The following is a 21528-nucleotide window of genomic DNA, read 5'->3' on the forward strand; positions in this document are numbered from 1 at the left end:
GGAGGAAACAGCTCCAAAAAATACAGATTCACATAAAAACAAACTACTTCACTTTTCTTCCGTGACTAGTTTTTTCTTCTGCATAATATCTTAACAAAATCAATACGCTTGTACTTCTGTCACATTCAAGGTATTGAGATGAAGCTGGCTTCGTAGTGCAGACATAACCAGTGGAAACACTTGAGTTTGGTTGGTTTACCCCTCCTCCTTCACATTTTACATTTAGCCACCAAACAAAATAATGGTGCCAATCAGGGAAAAGAGACAACAAGGGAAAGGCAAACACTGTGTCTAAGCCCGGCTAAGATGCTGATGGGCCGCACGGTACTTGACAGCCGGGTTCTGCAGCTCTCACCTCCCATTTGCTGTCCTGGGTTTTCCTCTTGAGCTGGATGTTCCAGTTCTCGGCGTCCAACTCGGCGCAGTGAGCGATGGTCATGGCCACTGGGCAGAAGAGGTCCAGGCCTGGAGGACCGTATGTCACCTCTGGGCCCAGAAGGATTTCACAGCCTTCCAGCGTTTGGACACTAAACACACCATGACACACAAACACACACACACAGAATGAGAATGAAAACCAGCGTAAAGGAAACAAGAAAATAAAAGTCTTGCAAGGGAAAGATGTTGCTTGAGTTAGTATACGGACACGAGTCAGCAGAAAGACATCCTGCTCCGATCCAAATGCATCATAAATTATTTTTTTATTGCAGGGAGAGATTGTCTGAACAGCTGTCTTCTTATGTGAAGCACGCATGCAATAAATTACTGTGCTGCAAGACTGGTAAACTACCAAAGCATTAAGGTGAAATGCCTTAATGAGTTCTGTACTTTAAAGTTTTTGAAGCATGATCCCTAACCTCTGGACAAAAAAAAACTCTGTGATCTTCACATGACTTCCAGTATTCAACATTATATATTTATGATCCGAGAGCAATCATACATGGTAACAAAATCTCTTTGAGCCTTTGCATGAGAAACAACAAGCTAATGAGAGGAGCTTCAGAAACGAGGTGGGCTTCAAACAAAACACGCCTGAGGGCTTGTACCTCCAGTTCTGGCTTCCTGTGGGGGCCAGTGCTGTGGATTTGTGTTGCTCGAGTTCAAGCTACTGCTGCACGGCCGTGCCGCTAGAAAAGGCTCCGGCCCGGGTGAGAAAGTCACAGTAATTTGGGTCGAGTTGGAGTGTGCTCATTAAAAGCAGCTTACAGTAAACCGGTCTTGCCAGTGGATGGTGGCAGCAGTTGTTACAGAAAAAAAAGGGGGGCAGGTGGGATCATGAACACAGGAGAGCGTCGCCTCTAAAAAAAGCTTGCAGGCCTTGTTTGCGTCATCACAGATCAGAGACCTGAACATTTAGATTTGATTTCCGATGTCCTCCCTCCAAGGAGGATTCATTTATGGTCGCCATGAAAGCAGCAGCAGCTTTAACTTACTGCGCACTACACAATGACATGAAACAAGCAAAGAAGAGATTTGGATATAAAGTGACTTTGTAACAATTAGGTTCGATCATGTCACGCCATTTCTATAGCATTAAATAATGAACTAAATGCGAACTAACTTGCCAACATAGAGGAGGGGAGGGTTTAACATCTATACTGCAGACAGCAACCAGGGCCTGATCAAGCACTTTAGCTTCACTTTTGGGGGATGTCATGTGATCAGTCGAATTACGAGCCCCAAAATTCAAAGTTTGTACTTAAGTATCTCCAGATCTATTTGGCAGATTGGCCTTTAGCTTTCCTACATATTCACATGGTCCCCCAGATAAACCTAACAACTTTGGTAAAAGCTTAACTTAGCTACCAATACCTTGCTTGGATTTAAAAGGACCTGTACAACTAATGAGATTCCACTCGGGCACGGCAGCACTTTGTGTTAGGAGCTAATTAGGAAACATTAGCTTGAAGGAATTCGCAAGTGCAGCCTCAGAGCTGCTAGACACATCATCTTGTTAAATGATATATGGTTTTTATACTGGAAGCCCAGCTAAATGGGAGGTGCACACATCTGAAGTGTTTGTAATATGGCAAACATAAACTGAGCACACAACTATGGCAATTATGAAAAGTCGTTAGTAAGAAATTACAGTGGAAACCGCTTATAGCGATCACAACATCAAATTCTGCACTCGCGTATGCACACACACACAAACTCACAAACCCACACACATCTAACTCTGCTGCTCCCTTTTCCCTCTCTCTCTCTCTTTCGCTGACTTGCAAACACACACACACACACACACACACACAAAGACAAAACGCACAAACACACTTGCAAGTACACTTGCACGTACACACAGAAACTTGTTGATCCATATAATTAGTTGATCACAAGATCCCTGATTATTTAAACTGGTTTCCACTGAATTGTTATGAAAGGTTTAAACCGAAATCTCTAGCCTGCGATGGACCATTATATCCCAGAGTATGCATACTCGGTTTGGCCAACCTGTTGGTGGATTCATGACCTCTTTGTTTAACTCCTCATTTGTGTTGTCCTGCAATTCATGTTCAGACACTCCCATATCTACCTACAAAAATAAGACACAGTGTCAGTGTAAACAAGAACAATCCTTCCATCTATAATACATTTAATTTGTGATACATTATTCTCTAGCTTAGCAGGTTCCATCAAGATGCAGAACAACATCACGTGTCTTCCCATTGTCTAATGGGAAGTCGGTCCTTATACATTAACAGCAGCCCTGCTCTTGACAGGCGCTCGATCCCTCAGCCAATAGCGTCGAGCCTGATCCCACATTCAATGCAAAGTTTAGCCAAGGAGCCGATTAACTGATCGTTAAGTAGCCCACAGCTCGGGCCTAAGAGTCCTGCAGTAACCTTACAGGCTTGTGTCCTCTTCTCTAAGTTCCACTTGTCATCACGATGAAGGCTGCCTCTTAAGCCCCAAGATGAGTTGCATTATATAAAGAGAGCCATGACTCACTCCTAAGGGAGCCGCGCAAAGTGGCATATTGGGCAAGAGAGAGGGTCGAGCAGCGCTTAACAAATGCATACATTAGCATGCTCCATTAACTTCCCTTTATTTGCTTGTAGTCTTCCACCTGTTTGTCCCACTGTGATTTGAAGCATTTTGAAGACACCTCATGTGGTGCATGGGTGCATTAGTCAAACAGGCATCCAGAGGTTAAGCTTCTAGACTTCTGCTTCTTCTGCTGCCATCGTTCATAACATCTCTGTTTTGCTGCAGCCTGTTTTTCCCCTGCTGAAGTTTTTTCCTGCAAAGCTTTTATCGACGCAACTTCAGTAATCAAGGATCTGCACGGTTCCTTGATTGAAAGAACAGCTCTTCAAGACATTAACAATAGCAGAAATGAATCCCCCATCTATTTAAAAAAAAAAACACACTGCAAGGGACAGTGTCTTGATTGATAATACGACCCTAATGACTGTTCAACTAACTTTAATACCACATCACTTCCAGTCCCAGAGCTCGGTGCACCACGGCACACTGAGAAAAAAATGAGAATCACTTGAAACAATTCACCATGATGTGTGTTCACCTATCATTTAGAGTCATATTCAAAAAACATTCTGAATGAGTTGAGTAAATATGCAAAGCACTTAAAGGCACATAAATAGCGGTATGTTCTGCCAGATTATTGTGTAGAGCAAACACTGTGGTGCGTGGGCACTATGCACTGAGCTCAGCTGTGTGATCGCAGCCTCTCAGGCCCATTGTTATTGTTAATGAGTTCATCAAAGGAACCTGAAGAGCCGAGAGTCAATCCTTTTCTCTCCAGTGTGCGTTCTTCTTGTTTTGATGAAGTCAATAAAGGGCAGAGATGAGTGCGTATGGATGTTAGCCGAGTCATGTGTCTATCTGAGCAGAAAATGGAAAAGATGATAACGATGCTAAAAATCGACCAGTTTACTTCCCATCCAAACTCTGGATTTCAAGTTTTCACAGGAGATATTTGTTTTAAGATTAAAGTCTTTAAACATTTCATTAACACTGGTTTTATTTTAAAGATATTGCTAATTTTTGTCATGGGGCTTTAGGGCCTGTGATGTTAATTGATGCCAGATAGTTGGCCCATGTGTTACCACTTTATTTAATTTAATCTACAACAATACAGGTTTCCATTGAATAGGAATTATAAAACGACAGTTAGGCCACATTTTCCCAGCTTTTTTCTATCATCACAATTATTCAACAATGTACATTTGTGGTAGCCTATTACAAATCAAAATATAATGCTTGCATTTTTATGCCAGGGAGAGTAATTTAAAAAAGTAAATTTGGATTCGGATTTTTCCAGAAATTACGTCAGTCCATACTACTACTTTTTGTAATGTTTTTCATGTTCGTTAATTCCATATGCATAGAATGTTGAGGTCGGTGCTTTAATTCTGATCATTATTTAGATCATTGATACTCACCCTGTTTCTTAGCATTAATTAAAAAAATAAGTCATCAGAAATATGAGCACTTGAATATAAATTAGTGATTTTGTGAATTAGTGACTCAAAGATCTTTAGTTATCAAAAATGTTTTTTGACATTACAGCTTATGACCTTTTCTGTTTTTAGCTTAACTTTTTGACAGCTGTCACATCATGCGTCCTTATATACACTCACTGAAGGGGATACAGAGTTGTGTGCTTTGCAACAGTACTATGAATGTTGCGTCTGAGATGAGCTGTGAGGTCAGAGCAGGAGCTGCCCTGGAGCTGTTCCAGAGAAACAACTGAGCTGGGTCAGACACTGTGGGCAGCCCGGTCTATGACTGCAGGGCCCTGCATCCACACAGGAAGCCTTGTCACACCTATGCACCGGTGCCCTTCTACTGACAACCCTGTGTATGAGATTATCATGTTAACCCCCAAACTCTTAAATTGATCCTGGTACACACTGTGCAGTTCTGAGTGTTTTCCTCCTCTGGTTTATGAGGTAAAATTGAACATGGGCTGTGTAGACAACAATAAAACACAGCGGCGTGTCCCAAATGTTCATAGAGCACACATTTGGAAGTTCCATCATTAAAAGCTCTGATTCTACCAGGACAAAGGTGTTTCTGCCTCAGTGGGTTGACTGATTTATCTCACAACACAAAGCACTCGTAAAACCTCAGAGGAAAGAAACGGAATATGTCTGACCTAAGCAGAACTGTGCCTTGAAAAGATTTAGATGAGCCTTTGAAAAGCTTCAAGTAAACATTTTTTTTTTTAGAAAGGGGCTTTAATAGGACTCAGTCAGGGTGTGGAGAAGTGGGCTGAGCAGGGACTGGGGGGAAGAAGAGAGAAAGAAAGGAATGCAATTCTTAAGCGTTTGCCAGGATGTCAAGAGTGATTGACAGCTGGTGAGATGACAAACACAACAGACCACAGGCAGATTACGGGTGTCTACAGTAACATCTCACACAGCGCGGCGGAAAGATAAATAAAGCACTTGAAAGTCACGGCTGTGGCTGAAAACTGAATTCTGACGGATTGAAGCTTGAGATATTTTTTATTGTTTTTCAAAGGTGGATCAAGTGGTGGAAGAAAGCAGACCCTTAAAGGTTGTAGATAGGAATCGAAAAACAAGAGATGAAGATGGCTGCAGACCTTCCTGTGCAGATATATAAAGAACACTGCCAAAAAAAAATGCATGATTCATTGGAGTGTATACTTACTGTGTAGCATATTGAAAGCGTGACAGAACACAGGGCACTGCAGTCTTTGAGGTCAGTGTATCATGTGCCCTTCGTCTAAAGGGGAAATTGACTGCCTGCTTTTAAAACTGAGCTCAGATAGAAGAAATGACACCTTCATTGCTGTTTGCACCTTATTATTTCAGCACTTTGTCAGGTCCATAAAAGCCTGTCATTCCGTGAGGCTAATGTTGGCACTTTGTGGGCTCTCTCTTCTCTTTGTGACTTTGTTCGCACGCAGTGGCGCAAATAAACACTGACACTTCAGAGGAAACTGGAAAACCCTTGTGGCTATCTGCGAGGGCGAGTTTACAACCCCTCCTCCCCCCTCAACACATCCCCCCTCTGAGAGAAGCTCAGTCCATCCAAGGGTCATTACCTAGCCGTGATCAGAATACACAATGCACGTACATGCTGTCGAGCTGAAAGGCCTCGGGAGACGTCCGCGCCTTCCATTCCGCTGTGCATATCCATCAGCACACCGCGATCCATTCATCACTGCATTCATCATCGTTTAAACAAGCTTCCCAGGTTGGGACGCTCTCCCCAGGCGGCGTATTGTTGACAGAGTGGAGAACATAAACTACATATTGACTCTAGGCGGAGTGGCTAGGACACCGGAAAAAAACTGAGCGAGATTGGAGTTTTGACACTGCTTCCTGCGTCAGTTGGCTAAATGAAGGACTCGGTCGCAGAGACCCCCCGTGGTCGCACGGCGGGACCTCGAGTTTTTCAACAGCAGCTGGGACATCAAAGGCCCAGACCACCACCTGTGAGAGGCTTTTGGAAATGAACACCCATATCGTGACACCTAGAGGACTCCTATAGAGAGCGGGCGATGGGCTGCAGTGCTTGCTGCGTCCATCTGTCGGGCAGCCAGCCGGTAAACGCTCAGAGATGTGCTAATGGCCACAGGGAGGGTCACACACATCTGCTCTCTTTACATGTCTCCCTGCAGTACTGCCCAGAACACAACATGTTGGTTCATTTAAAGGTAATACTGATGATAGCAAGGCACTATCCTCCATTGCTGTCTAGGCCACCATATTCAAGAAGAAGACAAAATTAATGCGTTCACCCGAGTGTCATGTTTCTATCACTGCAGATTGGACCCGGAGCCGCTAAAAACCAGTGTCTTCTGCAGAGTAATTTAACCTGCTGGGAGTGAATGCAGATTATATCCATCTCGTCCTATGGGCTTCGATGAGCTAATGAATTGGACGACTGGCTGTCCTTCGACACACTTGCAGGACAAAGTCACACAGTAACTAGGACAGCTAAATCAAAATTCAAAGTCTCCCAGTCTGAGATGAGAAAATGACTAAAACATTTAAACAGAAGTGAGCTGAACCAACCTTAATGCTCAGATCGGTATTTAAGTGTAAAATCAGTGAAGCCCTTCAGAATCCACGTTTCTTACTTTGAGCTTATTGCAGTATTTCTACATATATACTACATTTGTCAATCAGATCATCAAAACATAGTTACCTCTACACCACTTAATTTACATCCCTGCTTCATAGGGGACTAAAATAACTTTATTTTCTTTAAGTTTATAGAGAGTGCTACTTCACTCTGTATAATGCATTTATTCATTCCAATGCATATACTCATTAAGATAAATCAAGCTGCACCAAATTTCACACACTCATAGATATCAGTTTCCTAAATGTGCTTGAATCAATGTGATTGATCAAGAATCATGAATTATTCCCTGGGGAAATTATGAAAATGTTGAAAAAGTAAAAATGATCTGAATGAAAAGTTAATGGGTTCCTCCCTGACCGGTACCACAACCGTCCAAATTTAAAATCTGGAGTCCAAACTAACAAACAACAGAAAAGGGTGAAAACTCTTCATTGTCTGTAAAAATCCTAAATGGATACATTTCTGTTAGTGGTCCGGTACAACAGATCTTATTGAAACTGAACGGATGTGTGAATAGTGTTAAAGAACAACTATGAACAAGGAAGCAGTTTAAATTACAGTTCCCTGGTGACACTGACAATAAGTCCTCTAATTTATCTTAAAGCGCGAGAATCTTCATATTTAATACTCAGAGGAAAGAATGAGCAAAGTCAGCGTGATAAAAAAACAGCCTCATTAAAGTGAACTCAACAGAGGCTATTAACAGTGAGAAACAAACACAAAAACACATTTCTTTGACATCAGTGCGCTTAACTCTAACTCTGTGGTAATTAAGCCACCGATGATGGAGCATATTAAACTTGTAACTTTATAATCTGCTTCAGTAAAACTTCTGGGCGTTGTTCTAATGAGCCTGGTCTCCTCGCTACACACTGCAGCTGTAACAGAGGGTGCTGCATAATTAGAGCGGAGCAGGACAGTGAGGACGGAGGGATGGAGGTTCTGGGGTGATGGATGATAGGACAGACGGAGACTGACAGACAGATAGATGCTTGAAATGATATTTGGGTGAACTCTGGCCTCACCTTGCTTCTCCCTGATTGATCACCATGTACATCTCCCAGGACATGCTTTCAGCCACGGCTCCATGAGGCACCAGCAGGCTGACCCCTGGAAAACACATACAGATGTGTCAGCAGCCATCTGACAGTGCGAGGGGGGGGGGGGGCAAGGGCTTACAGCAGGTTTGTTCATGATGCACGGGTTATGGAAATATTTATGTGAGCTTCATTTGACATTAATGAGCTGTGGGATAGCAAAGAGCAAAGTGAAACTCAAGTGTGTAAATAAAATATCACAAAAAGACTTTTATCGGAAACATAAGGAATTTCAATAAAATTATAATAAACTTGAGTACATTACACTGATGGGTATAAGAAATATGTATTTAAGTGAAGGAGGATGTATACTCACTCAAATATTTACAAAGGATCGGGCACACACACATACAAGTTGCTATATGTGCTTCTGAATTGTGATTGGCTAACAGCAGTGTTTGTTTAGGCTTAAGAATGTACAACGCTCTGAATGACCTTCAAAATTAAAGTGTGTAAATGCTTATCAAAACTGATGCAGTTACAAAAAAATGACTCAAACGACTTTTGCCACAGACTATAGGTGGAAAACATATGGCGAGCAGCAGCCTTTCATGTGAAAGTCATAACCTTCGTTGACCCAAACATCCCTGTTCAGTTATGCTGCTGTAAAACAAAGTCACGTTACTTCCACCTCTTCCTCGGACAGCCAGCGGTCAGATCTGGCCTTTGCTCTCTCAAGGTGGAGCTCAGTCCTTGGCTCACAGGACAGGTTCAGTTTTTCCCCAGTCTCAAGTATTGTAAACCAACAGAGCTCAACTCTAAGTTTCCAGATTTAAAATTGACTGTAACTTTGAAGAAACCCCCTTTTTTCTAACTTCAACAATGAAGCCTCTTACCGCATTATAATTAAGCATCAGTTTATGTTTGGCAACGTTACTCATCATTTACTCCGACCTTTTAAGTCACTACACGACTAGTTACCCATGTTATCTCTGTCTTTTATGTGCGACTTCCTCCAGATTCATCTCAACCCTCACACTAAGCACACCATGCAGTTCTGTCATATTGTTCTCTCGTCCCTCTATGATGTCTGACCGTCTCATTTCAACTATGCTTCTGATGTGAATCTCCTCTTAGACTTTCTGATTTAAATTTAGCTTCCGACCTCTTTAGATCTTATGAACATGAGGTACTCTAACCTGGAGTCTTAGGATTGAATATTGAATAAACTACACAGATTTCACTGCATTAACTACTGAGAGTTTTCAAAGAAACAATGCAGGGACATGCTTGAGCATAAAAAAACACCAGAAACCTTCCTTTTTCAATTCTTCAAAAAAAATAACAACATAATATTCACCATGATGAAGGGCAGAACTAAAATCAGCTGTAATACAGCCAGTCTCTAGGAGCAGCCCTCCATGAGGTCCTGACTGATACTAAGTGGCTTCATCTCAGTTGGCTCATATGCCCAGGCCTCACTGGCTGCGTGTGCGGCTGCGTCGCTGACCTGCTGCGTCTCATGAGCGTCTGTTGTTCACATACACAACTATCTTCATCTGTATCATCTTCAAAGGCATCTTTTGGTCATGCAATAACATTGAAAACCTTGTTAAAACAATCTAATGGATTCAGTCACAGAAATGCAAGAGTGCTTTTTCTCTGAAACTTTGCCACTAGATGTTTGTGACATATTCCACAGATTGACACTGATAAGAGATCATTTTCCCTGTCTATTTCTCCAGAAGAGCAGCACGTCTCATGTAAGCAGTGTGGCCACTCTGAACTGATAACATGGGCATGGAAAGGAAAAGCAAGACATTCTGTGGGGCAGCAAGGAAACTTATCTTTTTATGTTGAGTGCAATTTATACAATTTATCATCAGACAAGACTGAATCTGAATCAAATAAACAAACAACATCGTGACCTTGTCAACATTCACGTGATCAGCCTGAATACTGTTGTTTAATGGAAAAAGATAGATGAGTCAATATATGGATTCAAGTTATGTTATTATGTAAACACGTCTCTCTGAATTGAGCACGTCGATCTTGAACAATCGTAACAATCTTTTTTTTTATTTTGATCTCCTTGCAACAACAATTACTAAACTTCTGATTATGCAAGAAGCAGCGCAGCACTGCCTCGCCGCTATTCATCAGCACAGCCTGACACTATTCATCTGCTGCTGTGTGGATGGTGGAGCATTCACAGCGAAGAGCAGAGAGCATATAGAAGGCCCATGCTCTACAAAGCAAAGGTCTCAGGGGGAGATGACAGAGAGAGACAGCAATTGGCAGCTGTCTGTGGAGGGGATCCATTGTAATAGCGGCAGCCTTCTTTCAAATGTGCATTTTGCTGTGTCAAATGTTCATATAGAGTCCTGTACTCGATCTACAAATATTAATAATGATAAAGACTCTCAGTCGTTCTCTGAAATGTCTTGTGTAGCATTGATAGGAAACGCCACAGACTTTAAAGGTAAAAGGTGGGGTTAGTTGATAAAGGCTGAACAACACAGCCTGTGTCAACAGGAATGACTGAGGCGTTTACCAGGGAGTGAGGGTCCAGCATGGGATCCAGAGTTTGGGGATCTTGGCCTAGACTAAAATCTGCTCTGTTGTCCACTAAGTTAAGGAAGTGAAATACAAACCTTAAATAAAATAAGTGACATAAAGTACCTTTTTTTCAGTATAGAACCCAAGAAATACTAAACTTCCTCACAATCCTCAGATGTAATAGCGACATCTCTGATTGGTGGAGCTGTTTGCTACCGTGGAAATGTATAACAAAATTACAGAAATCATGCCTCTATGATTGAATGGTTCATCCTTACATTACGTTTACTGTAAAGATTAATTTACAAGCAGAATCGCAATGGAAGTTGTCGGTGGGGGTTAATTCCTAATGGTTCGAAAGATACCTAGTTCCTTCATTCTTCACATACTGTAATTATGTTGACAGCCTTGTACCTTTGTATTTTTTCTATATGTAAAATTTTGCCTTGAATCAAATGTGTTATGGTCACTGTTCATCTGATGGCTGGTCGTTATGGTTACAGACACACTGCTATATTTCCACGCATGTTGTTGCCACTGACTGTCAATCAGTGGAATAGTTTAAGCCCACTGGCAGGGATGATTCGTGTCATGATTTTGCATAGTGTTACCAGTAGTCAAAAGGTCACAGTGCACCTTTAGCAACACATTCACTAATTCACTGCAGCACATTTCTATTAGACTACAATAGTTATAAACATGTACTTGTTTGCACTGGCCGATGAGTTTGAATTGTCATGGAGAACCACGTTTGTTCACCCTGCTTATGTGTTGTTTTATTTATATATATACCGTGAATATATTGGTGTTGATTTGCCGTTGTGTTTTCTTTGCCTGCAGCTACTTTATGTGTTGTCCTGGCGACAAAGCTCTTCTATTCATCTGCTTTTTTTTTTGGTCCATATTGTCTTTGTTTCCCTGCCACACTACTCACTGAGAAACTAACTCTTCTGCAGAAAGTAAGGCCAATTAAAAAAGTTCCATTTGGCGTCGGAGGATTATCCAGAGTCATCAGAACATTGTTTTTCAGACAGAGATGTTGCTGCAAATCATCTTTCAATCACGCCAACATCTCTAAATCTCAAATCTCAGAGGCAGGTTATGTTACATGTAAATCTACTTTATCTAAATAGTGAAATACAACTACAATATCTGGGACCTGTGTGAATCCACTCTTTAAAAGGCTCAATATAAAAGTAAGGGGAGCTGTAAGGTATGCTGCTATTTTGGTTCTATACCACAGAGGTGAGGAGAAAGCTTCAGTAATCTGCAGTGAAGTGCTGCGTGCGGCTGGCTATTCACGCTAATGAATAGCTGTCCCCGCCGACAGACTGTGTGAGTGCTGCACTTGACTGCAGTGACTGCTCCACTCAGACCCTCCGCCTGAAAGATGACCGCAGGAGGCTGATTATACTTCACCTCTCCACGCCAGGCGAGGGCCACAGAAGAGGGCCGTGAGCTGGCGCGGGCTGTTGACCCCCAGACGACTGTAACAGTCCATGCAAACTCCTCCAATCACTCCATTTGTGTTGGCGGGACACGATGACAGCGTGACCCGTGTTTGCCTGAGAGAGCCGGCGATGATGTGGAGGAATAACAAACAGCTACCTACCTTGGCAACGGCACTGATTGAGTGTGTAGGTGCACAGAGAGTTGTGATGTGCCGTAGAAACAGGCTGAGTTGTTAGTGAAGCGCAGGTCTTGACAAACTCACTTAACACTTTATGCACATAACTTATCTTTTTCCATCTTTACTTAGGATAAAAACTTTTTCCAACAATTTGCTACAATTTGGTATAATAGTTGTTTATGGACATTTTTTTTACAGTACTTAGTGAATACCTCTTAAAAAGCTTCATTTGAAGGATATCAAGCGTTGAAAGTATTAATTACAGTGTTTACGAGTGCTAGTTCAAAACCTGCTTGTTCTATTGTCATGTGTTAATGCTCCGGAGACAACTCCAGAGTTAGTCCTTATCCTCCTCAAACAGTTCTACAATATACGGTCACTTTTTTTGTTTGCGTGTTGGCCACTGTGTGCAGAGCCTTTATAAATAGTGTGTTCATCCTACCTGGTTTATCTGCAATCAAGTTTTTATCATCAATGTTTTCATAAAAAGAAACAGTATTTGTTTTTTTTCTTTACACCTATGTGGCTTTTATGTATTTTTGAATTATTTGCCTAACTAATTGTTATTATTTCCTACATTTCTTACATTTAGGCGATTTTAGATTTTCTGTTAAGCAATCTACACAATATTAAGAGCGACGTTCACAACTTTTCAAAATAAAATCTTGGTAATGCCACTCAAAGCATTGCAGCAACAAAATGAACCTTGTGCTCGTACTCCAAAAAAAAAGACCTGGAAAGGATTCTGTTAATGTTGCCAAGACAGAGATCATCACCTGTCCAAAAGTTTAAATAATAATATTTGTTCAAATTATCTGGAGGCGCAATTTGACCCATAGCTGCCAACCACTGCTGTAGTTTATCCAAGGACATAGAAGAAATGTTCAAGTCGGTCTGTGTACTGACAGCACACGAACGCCCCCCCACTGATTGCTATCGGTGGACTCCTGTATGTATTGCAAGTCCAAATCACACCAAACTCTGCACTGCACATCCTATTGGATGAAGGGTTAGAGAGATATGCCTCCATATATAATATATTTATGGAATTTGTAGGTAGATATATGTTCACCAATCCTAACTTTCTTTGGAGGGTTGATAGTTTTGGTGTCAAAGGAAGTTAAATATTTAAAATTGTTTACAAAGCGGCTCAGGAAGAGGCCTGCTTGCTGGAGTGGTCGATGGGGACTGTAATATAGTTGGTAAACCTCAGACGAAGCTGAGTTCCTAATATTTCTGTCAGAGGAGGAGATAAAGCCACAATCCTCCTGACAGACTCTTTTCATCTTTCATTCCATCAATCTGAGACCCAGTAGTGTGGGAAGTACCACAGTGTGCCGCTGACAGCCACAAATACAGTAGTTTGAGAAGTCTGTTATTCCAAGAGTAATCAGCAGTTTCAAGTAAAAAAAATCCTGCTGTGGAGAAGTTTCGTCCACCATATAATCTACAGTATGCTTTGATATGGCTAATTTTCATATAGTACTGTTTTTCTACATCCTAATGTGGTCTGTATTTGTTTTATAGGATGAATGTTCTGGAGCTGTTTTTATGTTTTAGGTGAGCTAAAGAGAAATTTCCACTTTGGTTGAAAAACCTCCATAAAGATGAATTCTGTTTTATTCTATTAATACCTTAATTTGTGAAAACCCCTGATTTGTGTCTCGCTTTAGGCAGCGTACAACCTCCCAGCTCTGAGAAAATTCACTGCACCACTTTTTCTGTCAGAGAGTGTGTGTGTGTTTGTGTGTGTGTCAACAGCGCACAACAGTGAAAAACTGTGCTTTCTTGATTGCACACGCAGCAGACCGTTAACAGCAACAACAAGCAACATGGAACTGGAAAAAAATTGATATTTGTCGATTTGGGAGACTTTCTGTGGAAGCTGAACCCTACATTAAACAGGGCTGGCTGATGATGGCCACTGTAATGAGAAGTTACTGCTGCCTCTTATTATGGAAACTGAGCTGCTTTTCATTGTCAACACCGAGCAAGATGGAGACAGAGCCTTTTTATCTCCTAACAAACTTCCTGTGAAGCTCACCGGTGTTCGGCACCACCAGGCGTCCTCCGGGGTGGCCGAACACACCCGTGGTCCTCAGCTGCTCTTTCCTGGAGCTGATGGGTCCATTGAGCGTGAGCAGGCCCTTCTTGCGTCTGTCCATGGTGCTGCTGTAATCCCGGCTCAGGTCTCGCGGGAAGGTCTCGGCGGGAGCTTTTGCGTGGAACTCCGCCCGCTCAGCCACACCCAGCGAGACCATAAAGGAGCTCTGAACTTTGACCTTGATGTCTGGCAGGGGGTCAAAGAGCTCTTTGTCCGTGCTGTCCTGGAAGCAGAGGGGAGTGCTGTACGTCCGTCCCACCGTCAGGTCAGGCTGCATCGAGGAGTTGAGAAGCAGCGGGTTGCCTGCAGAGATGGAGAGAGCACAAAGTGCACGACTTGCATTATGTAGGGGACTCATTTATTTAATGAGTCAAAGCCTCTGTGTTATCTCACATGGGATAACACAATTTACCAGTGTCCTAGATACAATACAATAAGGTCAGGATAGTAATATCATTATCATTTATCTTTCTTTTATTCTTGTCGTGTTAGTTATTTTGTGATTTTGGTGTAAAAGCTGACAATTGTGTCAATAGTTCTGTAATTTTCACAGCAGGAAAAGATGTGTCACTCATTTGCATGGATTGAATATGGATTTCTGTCTGCAGCACAATGCAGGACATTCAGCAGAGTTGGATTTTCGTAAGAGAAGGCACTGACTTGGATACCTGGATGTTCCCATGCAGGTAACATTAATCCAGTTCAGATCAGGTTTAAAGGACACATCTCCGGGCTCCTTTAACTGCAATATTCCTGCAGCTGACCAGTGACGCTCCAGTACCAATTAAAATAACATGTCCGGGCAGGCGATCAGCGCATCAGAGGTAAGGGAGCGCAACCTGGACAGAAGGTTCAGGGCTCGAAGCCACGGTCAGAGCGTCAGATTTAATTACCAAGCGCTCACAGTTCCTGATCTCCATAATCCATCTGCCAGAGTCAGCTCCTCTGGACGGTGAGGCGTCCTCCTGAAGGACAGGAGGCAGGGCCAGGAGAGGTCTAGGTGACTGCTCTGTAAATGAGGGTAGTCCTTCAGCTCGCAGTGTGGACCCAACAGCCTGTGGAGGGGGGTCTTCATCTGCGGCCATTAGATGTGACAACGCTGCCAAACAGAGCGAGGAGTGCACAGCATCGATCTGGCAGACTCAGATGCTCAGGGCCCCCGGACGAGCCGTGCCAAGATAACGCTGAAGTCACTGAGTCCTTGCTGCCCAGCTGTTGCCTGGCAAGGGGTACAAGGCGGGAGGCTAATGTTGTTTTATTTTTAGGGAAATGGTTAATTACCGGTGGCGTGATTTGTGACAAGCATTTTGGGATGTGTTCGTTCTGACTTGTTCTTGAAAAGCTCAACTTTTCCTGTTGTTTCTGTCTCCTCCTCAGGAGTCTCGTCAGGAAAATATGGAACACAGCCACACATGTATTCAGATCAGACCAACTGTGCTGCTGCTCTAACGCAGAGTGAATCACAATGAGTGGAGCTGAAAGTAATACTTATTTTGACTATATGAGAAAGTGTTCATTAATTCTTGAGAAATCAATTAACCATTAATAAAAATAACTGTTACACTAGTCAGTATACAGAGTTTCAATGTGCACTGTCCTGTGCTCTAGAGTAGACCTTTATCGTCCAAATGAAAATTAAATCAGTCATACAGTGAAATACACTGTTGCTTTTCATTTATGTATTAACTCTGTCATGGTTTATAAAAATGATAATGTCAAACATGTAATGACTAACTGAATGATTTTCATTCATGTCACACTCTAACAAAGCAAAATGGTATATTGTGTTTCAATGTTGTTTACTTCACTGCTAAATGCAAAGCACAATTTGTTTTCACAAAGAGCTGAAGGGGAGTTTTTTTTTCATCTGTTCCAACATTTATTACAAAAAGAGATAAGCAATCCAACCACAGCTTTGGATACCATGGAAACTGAATATCCGATGCAACCCCTTTTTTGCTAACTTGTCCCAGTGGCCATTTGGGGGTATTACAAGGTGCATTAAAACCATATTTCAGACCATGTATATAGCAAATCCTAACTGAATCTTTAGGAAAATTGTTTTGTCCATGTCCCATCTGCTAACATGGAGGAGACAGGCTTTATGACCTATACTGTAGCCAGCCACAAGGGGAAATCCAAGTGATTAGACTTTAGTGTTCGTGAGTTGGTATGTCGTCCATCGTCCATCATCATCAGCCTCATGCAGTACAAGCCGTCACTTAAATCTACAGTGGATAGGCTGCCCAAGAGTAAACGCTTTTCACGTGAAAGGCTGGCTGTCATGGCTGCCATCATCTCAGGTCACCCATAATGTCACGACAGATGATTGCTTTTCCTTTTGGAACTAATTACACGTCTTCTTCCTCATGAAACTAATTACAGTGCTTCGTATTTAGAAGCCGTCTGTACACAATCAGAAAGAACTGTAACACAATCCATCTTCTCAATTTCTTTTTTGTTTAATGCGAAATGAAAAAAAAAATCCCTCAGTTATTGAAGACAAAAGGGCGCATAGTTGTCATGAAACAAATGTGTTTCATTGTGACACAGTCAACACATCATACAAAGTGATTCAAATACCTGTAAGCTATATTACACTTGTTTCTCACAATGTTTTAAATAGATATAAATTTGGGATGTTTAGTTATTGTCAGATTTGGCCTTTTATTTATTAGCTGTTTATTCCTTTATATTTTTGTGATTTAAAAAACATTGTTTCATGATCAGTGCAGAATTTGGTTTTAATAGCATTAGTTCCTGCTTAACAGCATTATTTCATAATGACTGTTTCATGGTAATATCCAAGAGTATATATTATATATTGTACAAACATATAAATAGCTGAAATTCTCTCATTAGTTTGCAGCATGATGTGCAGGTAATATTGTTAAAAGAGCACTATTTCTGTCATTAAAGTACTTATATGACCAAACTACTGTAATTGTAAAAACAGTTGTTTTATTCTACTCATGGCCTATGTTTGCTGATAGGAATGCAGAATGTTTATATTTTATATTGACTTAAAAGTATCTTATGACAATGTACAATATCAAGGCTCAGTTATATTTCTTTGTCATAAGAATTTGATAACAACAAAGCCACATTATATATTCTTCTGTCATCTTGCTCTTGAACTCTATCCACTTCTGCATATTGTTTAACCTGTATTATACAAGACACAAAGTCTGAGCAGATTGGAAAATGTTAAGTAATTGCTACAAAGTTAGTGTTCCATATAAATATATTATACATGCTCCACAAGAAATGAAAAGATGCATTTCTGAATGCTCTCACGGTAAAAGCAAACCCGCACAGGCGACTTTGCGACTGTTCTAGGACTCAGTGAGAGCTGCGGGCGAGTGGACATCACCTCTCTGCAGCAGATATTCGATCGCTGCAAAATGTTCTCAACGCCGGCTGAGTGGAGAATGATCTGATTATCGCCTGAGTGTGCATCTTTAAGAATGGCATGGCGAAAATGGAATGGCAGTGGCGAGATGAGAGAAGTTAATGAAATGTACCTCAGGTTGAATACCTTGAGGGATAGGTCTGGAACTGGGCCTCAGATTAAAAATCACTCAGAGGGAGAGGTAATGCAGAGAGACAGGGTCAGGTCCAAAGACTCAATCGACACGCTGACTTACAGCCGCTCCGGCAGCACACAGCCATCCGAAAGCATTTAAGAACTTCTTTAACTATTTATGTTTTTTTCTTTCTTTCTCTCTGGTGATCATTAGACAGGAAGCCACTCGTTTAAATTACACACACACTTTTAGAGGCGTTTCCCCCCTTGAGGAAATTTTTATGAAAAAGTGTTAAGAGTGCAGTCACAGCAGAAGCAGGCCGATATAAAACACCTCAACAACTTGCTCCCAAACAAACTGCCTCTGCCATAAGGAGCCAGGAAGTGTTCTTCATTTCACAGGGAGCCTCAGCCGGCTGATGGAGAGGAAAATGGAAAGGAGTGATTGTGGCCGGTGCAGGGCACAGCGGGCAGGCTGCGGGGAGACATGGCCTATTTAAATAGGATTGATGACCTGCTGAATGTAGACCCGGCTTGTACCACCTCCCTGCCCCCTATTCTCCTCACATCTTTCCCCGTGATGTGGGGTGGGGGCTTGAGCTACTCCCTAGGCCTTTGGGGAGCCGGGGGTATACTGCGGGCACCACGAGGGCTTCTCAATGCGTTGTCAACGCGGTGGCGAGGATGGATCACCCATCACCCATGGCTATCACTTGCGCTAACCCAGAAGTGTCAGTGACAGTAATACGAATGCCTGGAGCGAGGCTGGCCGGGGACAGCCACAGTCACATAACCAACAGAAGTTATTGCTGTGCGCAACAAAAAAAGAATTGATGTTCACTGTTCCATACCCCTCACATTTATCCATCAGTGGCTTAGGCCAGTGTAATGTGATGGAGGAGATTGGTTGCCTGACAGTCAAATGTGTGGTCTTCGGGGAGGGGGTGGCACAGCGCCGGTCTCTATCAGAGATTGATTATCTCCTTCTTCACAATAACACGGGAGCAGGTCTGTCAAAAAAGAAGGACAGATCCTTTCATTGATTATGGAGGTATAAATCCTAGGCAAATAGGGAAGCTGCACACCATGCTGCTCCATGTAAACAAATGCCATCAATCACCAGGGTGGCCCTGCCGCAGTGGTCTGTGATGATGCCGGCTTTTGGCCTTGTGGATGTCAGCGGGTGTTGGTGTGTAGTTGATGGAGAGGCTTCTCACCTTGTCTGGTGGTTTTGAAGTTGAAAGACTGGAACCCTCCTGTGAGGGCGGAGGAGTCGATGACATCCACGCCGTACTCGCTGTGGTTCTTCCTGTACAGCATGACGGCCACCACAAGGATTGCCACGGCAATGATGCCGGCTCCCAGGCCCGAGTACAGCGCTACATCATTGGAGCTGTCCATACCTGAAACACACAGGAGACATGGGAAAGTAGAGAGACTTTAAAATATCATACAAAAGCCAGTATTCAAATATTGCCCAGGAATCAAATAATAGGGCCCTGCACAAACCCATGTCAGCCAGTCGCTAATAAAGCCTGGATTCAAAGGAGGAGGAAATTGTCTGAAACCTTATAGTTCACATTGTAAAAATCTGTATAATGTTCATCCCAACTGAATACAATTCATATTCTAATGTATTCCAGTTATTTTGCCTTTATCTTACTCCTTGTGGATATTAAAAGCACACACATGAATTCCATTTACAAGTTTTGGGAAGTTAAAGTTGTGTAAAGATATTTTTGACACCGGAGGGAGTTCCGCAAACAGTATTCAACTGCAATAAGTGATGTCACTTGAGTCACCTATATTGGAGGTTAATGTATAAATACTATATAACAAGAGACAGTATCAATATTATCACTGGTTCTGCTGAATCATTTATGAGACATTGGTATTCTCCTCACTGACTGCAATGGTGAATCAGTGGAGTGCTCTTTAAAACCTTGTCACCAATAAACCACCTCATATTGTTTCACATTAAAAAGCCAATACAGCAGGAAAAGCTTGGAGAAATAACACACGGAAATTCTGGGAGAAAACGTTGAGCTTCATTCACTGAGAATGTTGTTCAGAGAAAAAACAAACAAATGGTAACTCCTGACTTGACCAGTTCTGTGAAACTGTACTTTTTACTGAATTAATCAAGACAGCAGGAAAAACATGGAGCGAGTTGAGCGAATTAGAAATAAAGGCACATCTCTAATATAAGACACAATAAAGGCCTGGTTCTATCTGCACTGAGGTAAGTAAAAGGCCCCAGAAAGTTTTTGAGCATGTGACTGTACAGTATGTGACAGTGTGACAATACGTGAATATGTTCTTGATGTTTCTCTCGCAACTGGGTCAATTCTTTTTCACGTTGATGAAAGCTGCTTCGCCACAAACGAGGGAAAAAGCCTTTTAAGTGTTGAACATAAAAGACCCTTGTGTTATTTTTATATTATAAAGACCCAGACTCAGTGAGGAGGAGGAGGATGGAAGGAAGGAAAGCAGTGAAGACAATTTTGTTATGATGAAGACAGTCAAGGGCAAACACATGCAAGAGTTATAATGTGTTACACTGGCTCCAGCATGGAAGTGAAATGGGAAGGATGGAGCAAACCATCTGTCTTATCTCTCTATGCTATATTATGCCCCACAGACAGGATTAAATGAACACGCGCGGTCGTTACTCTAAACTGTTACATACCACAGTCAAGCTGCTAACATGGAGGGTGATTAGCCAACTGCCTTTAGACCCACCGGTCTATAACCAATAGCTGTGATGGATATCTCTCAGAGAAGACAGTTAAGGGCCCATGCGGTGCTGTTGTTGGTCACAAGTGGACGCTAGGGCCAATCAGAGGCAGATTCCTCACCAGGGTGATCACTCGACACATATCAATGCAACGCACTCCCTGTTCAACCATTTAAACCTGCAGAGCAGGCAGTAGGATCCACTTTTACACAAACATGGCAGGCTGATGAAGGCACACTAGCTAGCACCTGACAATCACTTAGCCACGCTAACACCGGTGAGTGATTGAAAGCCGCCACAGGAATGTGAGGACGGCACCGTAAATTGGTCAAATTAGATCGTTTGCAATGATTACAACCCATTAATCCTCCACACCAGAGCACATGTTCACTTGTCACAACCAATATATCACCTGGCTCAAAGGGGAAGCACAGCTGTGATGTCACGGCTGTCATGAAAAGTCAGCGTTGAATAATGACATGAAGGCAAATGAGAACTTGCTGGGTTAAAAACTGGAGGAGATCAGATCAAGGTGAACTAATTGTTGGTAACTCAGGATGTTTCCATTTTCAGAATATGTCCTAAGGGAACGCAAATTGAATGTCACCCCCATTTTCTGCTAACTTTAAACTTGGAATATTACAGCTCTTGCCCACATAATTCAGGGCATTGCACATTAGTGGCAGTTGGGGACTGGGAGCTGGAGATGAAAGAAGTCCACAGAGGAAGACTCACTTTGAGGTTTAACGTCATGTAGCAGCTTTCGATCTGCAAAGACAGAGAGATAGAGTGAGACAAAGAGGAGAGAGAGTGGTGATTAAAGTCCCAGCCTAGTGTGAAGCGTCCAAC

The 21528-nt window shown here is 42.2% G+C and overlaps 1 protein-coding gene across 2 annotated transcripts in view; it reads right to left on the reverse strand.

Moving 5' to 3' along the window:
- The window catches only part of unc5db (unc-5 netrin receptor Db), a 179101-nt gene that overhangs the window by 27708 nt on the left and 129865 nt on the right, over window positions 1-21528 (reverse strand). Inside the window, exons 8-12 of one of the 2 annotated variants that reach the window (XM_062384864.1) lie at window positions 21415-21447; window positions 19160-19345; window positions 14357-14719; window positions 8112-8196; window positions 356-527 (exon numbers count right to left, since the gene is read on the reverse strand). In XM_062384864.1, the coding sequence (XP_062240848.1) occupies window positions 356-527; window positions 8112-8196; window positions 14357-14719; window positions 19160-19345; window positions 21415-21447 (839 nt within the window). The remainder of the gene's footprint in view (window positions 1-355; window positions 528-8111; window positions 8197-14356; window positions 14720-19159; window positions 19346-21414; window positions 21448-21528) is intronic. The other variant, XM_062384865.1, reaches the window with a different exon arrangement.

The sequence above is a fragment of the Platichthys flesus genome, chromosome 3 (genome assembly GCF_949316205.1).
Source record: "Platichthys flesus chromosome 3, fPlaFle2.1, whole genome shotgun sequence".
NCBI lineage: Eukaryota > Metazoa > Chordata > Actinopteri > Pleuronectiformes > Pleuronectidae > Platichthys > Platichthys flesus.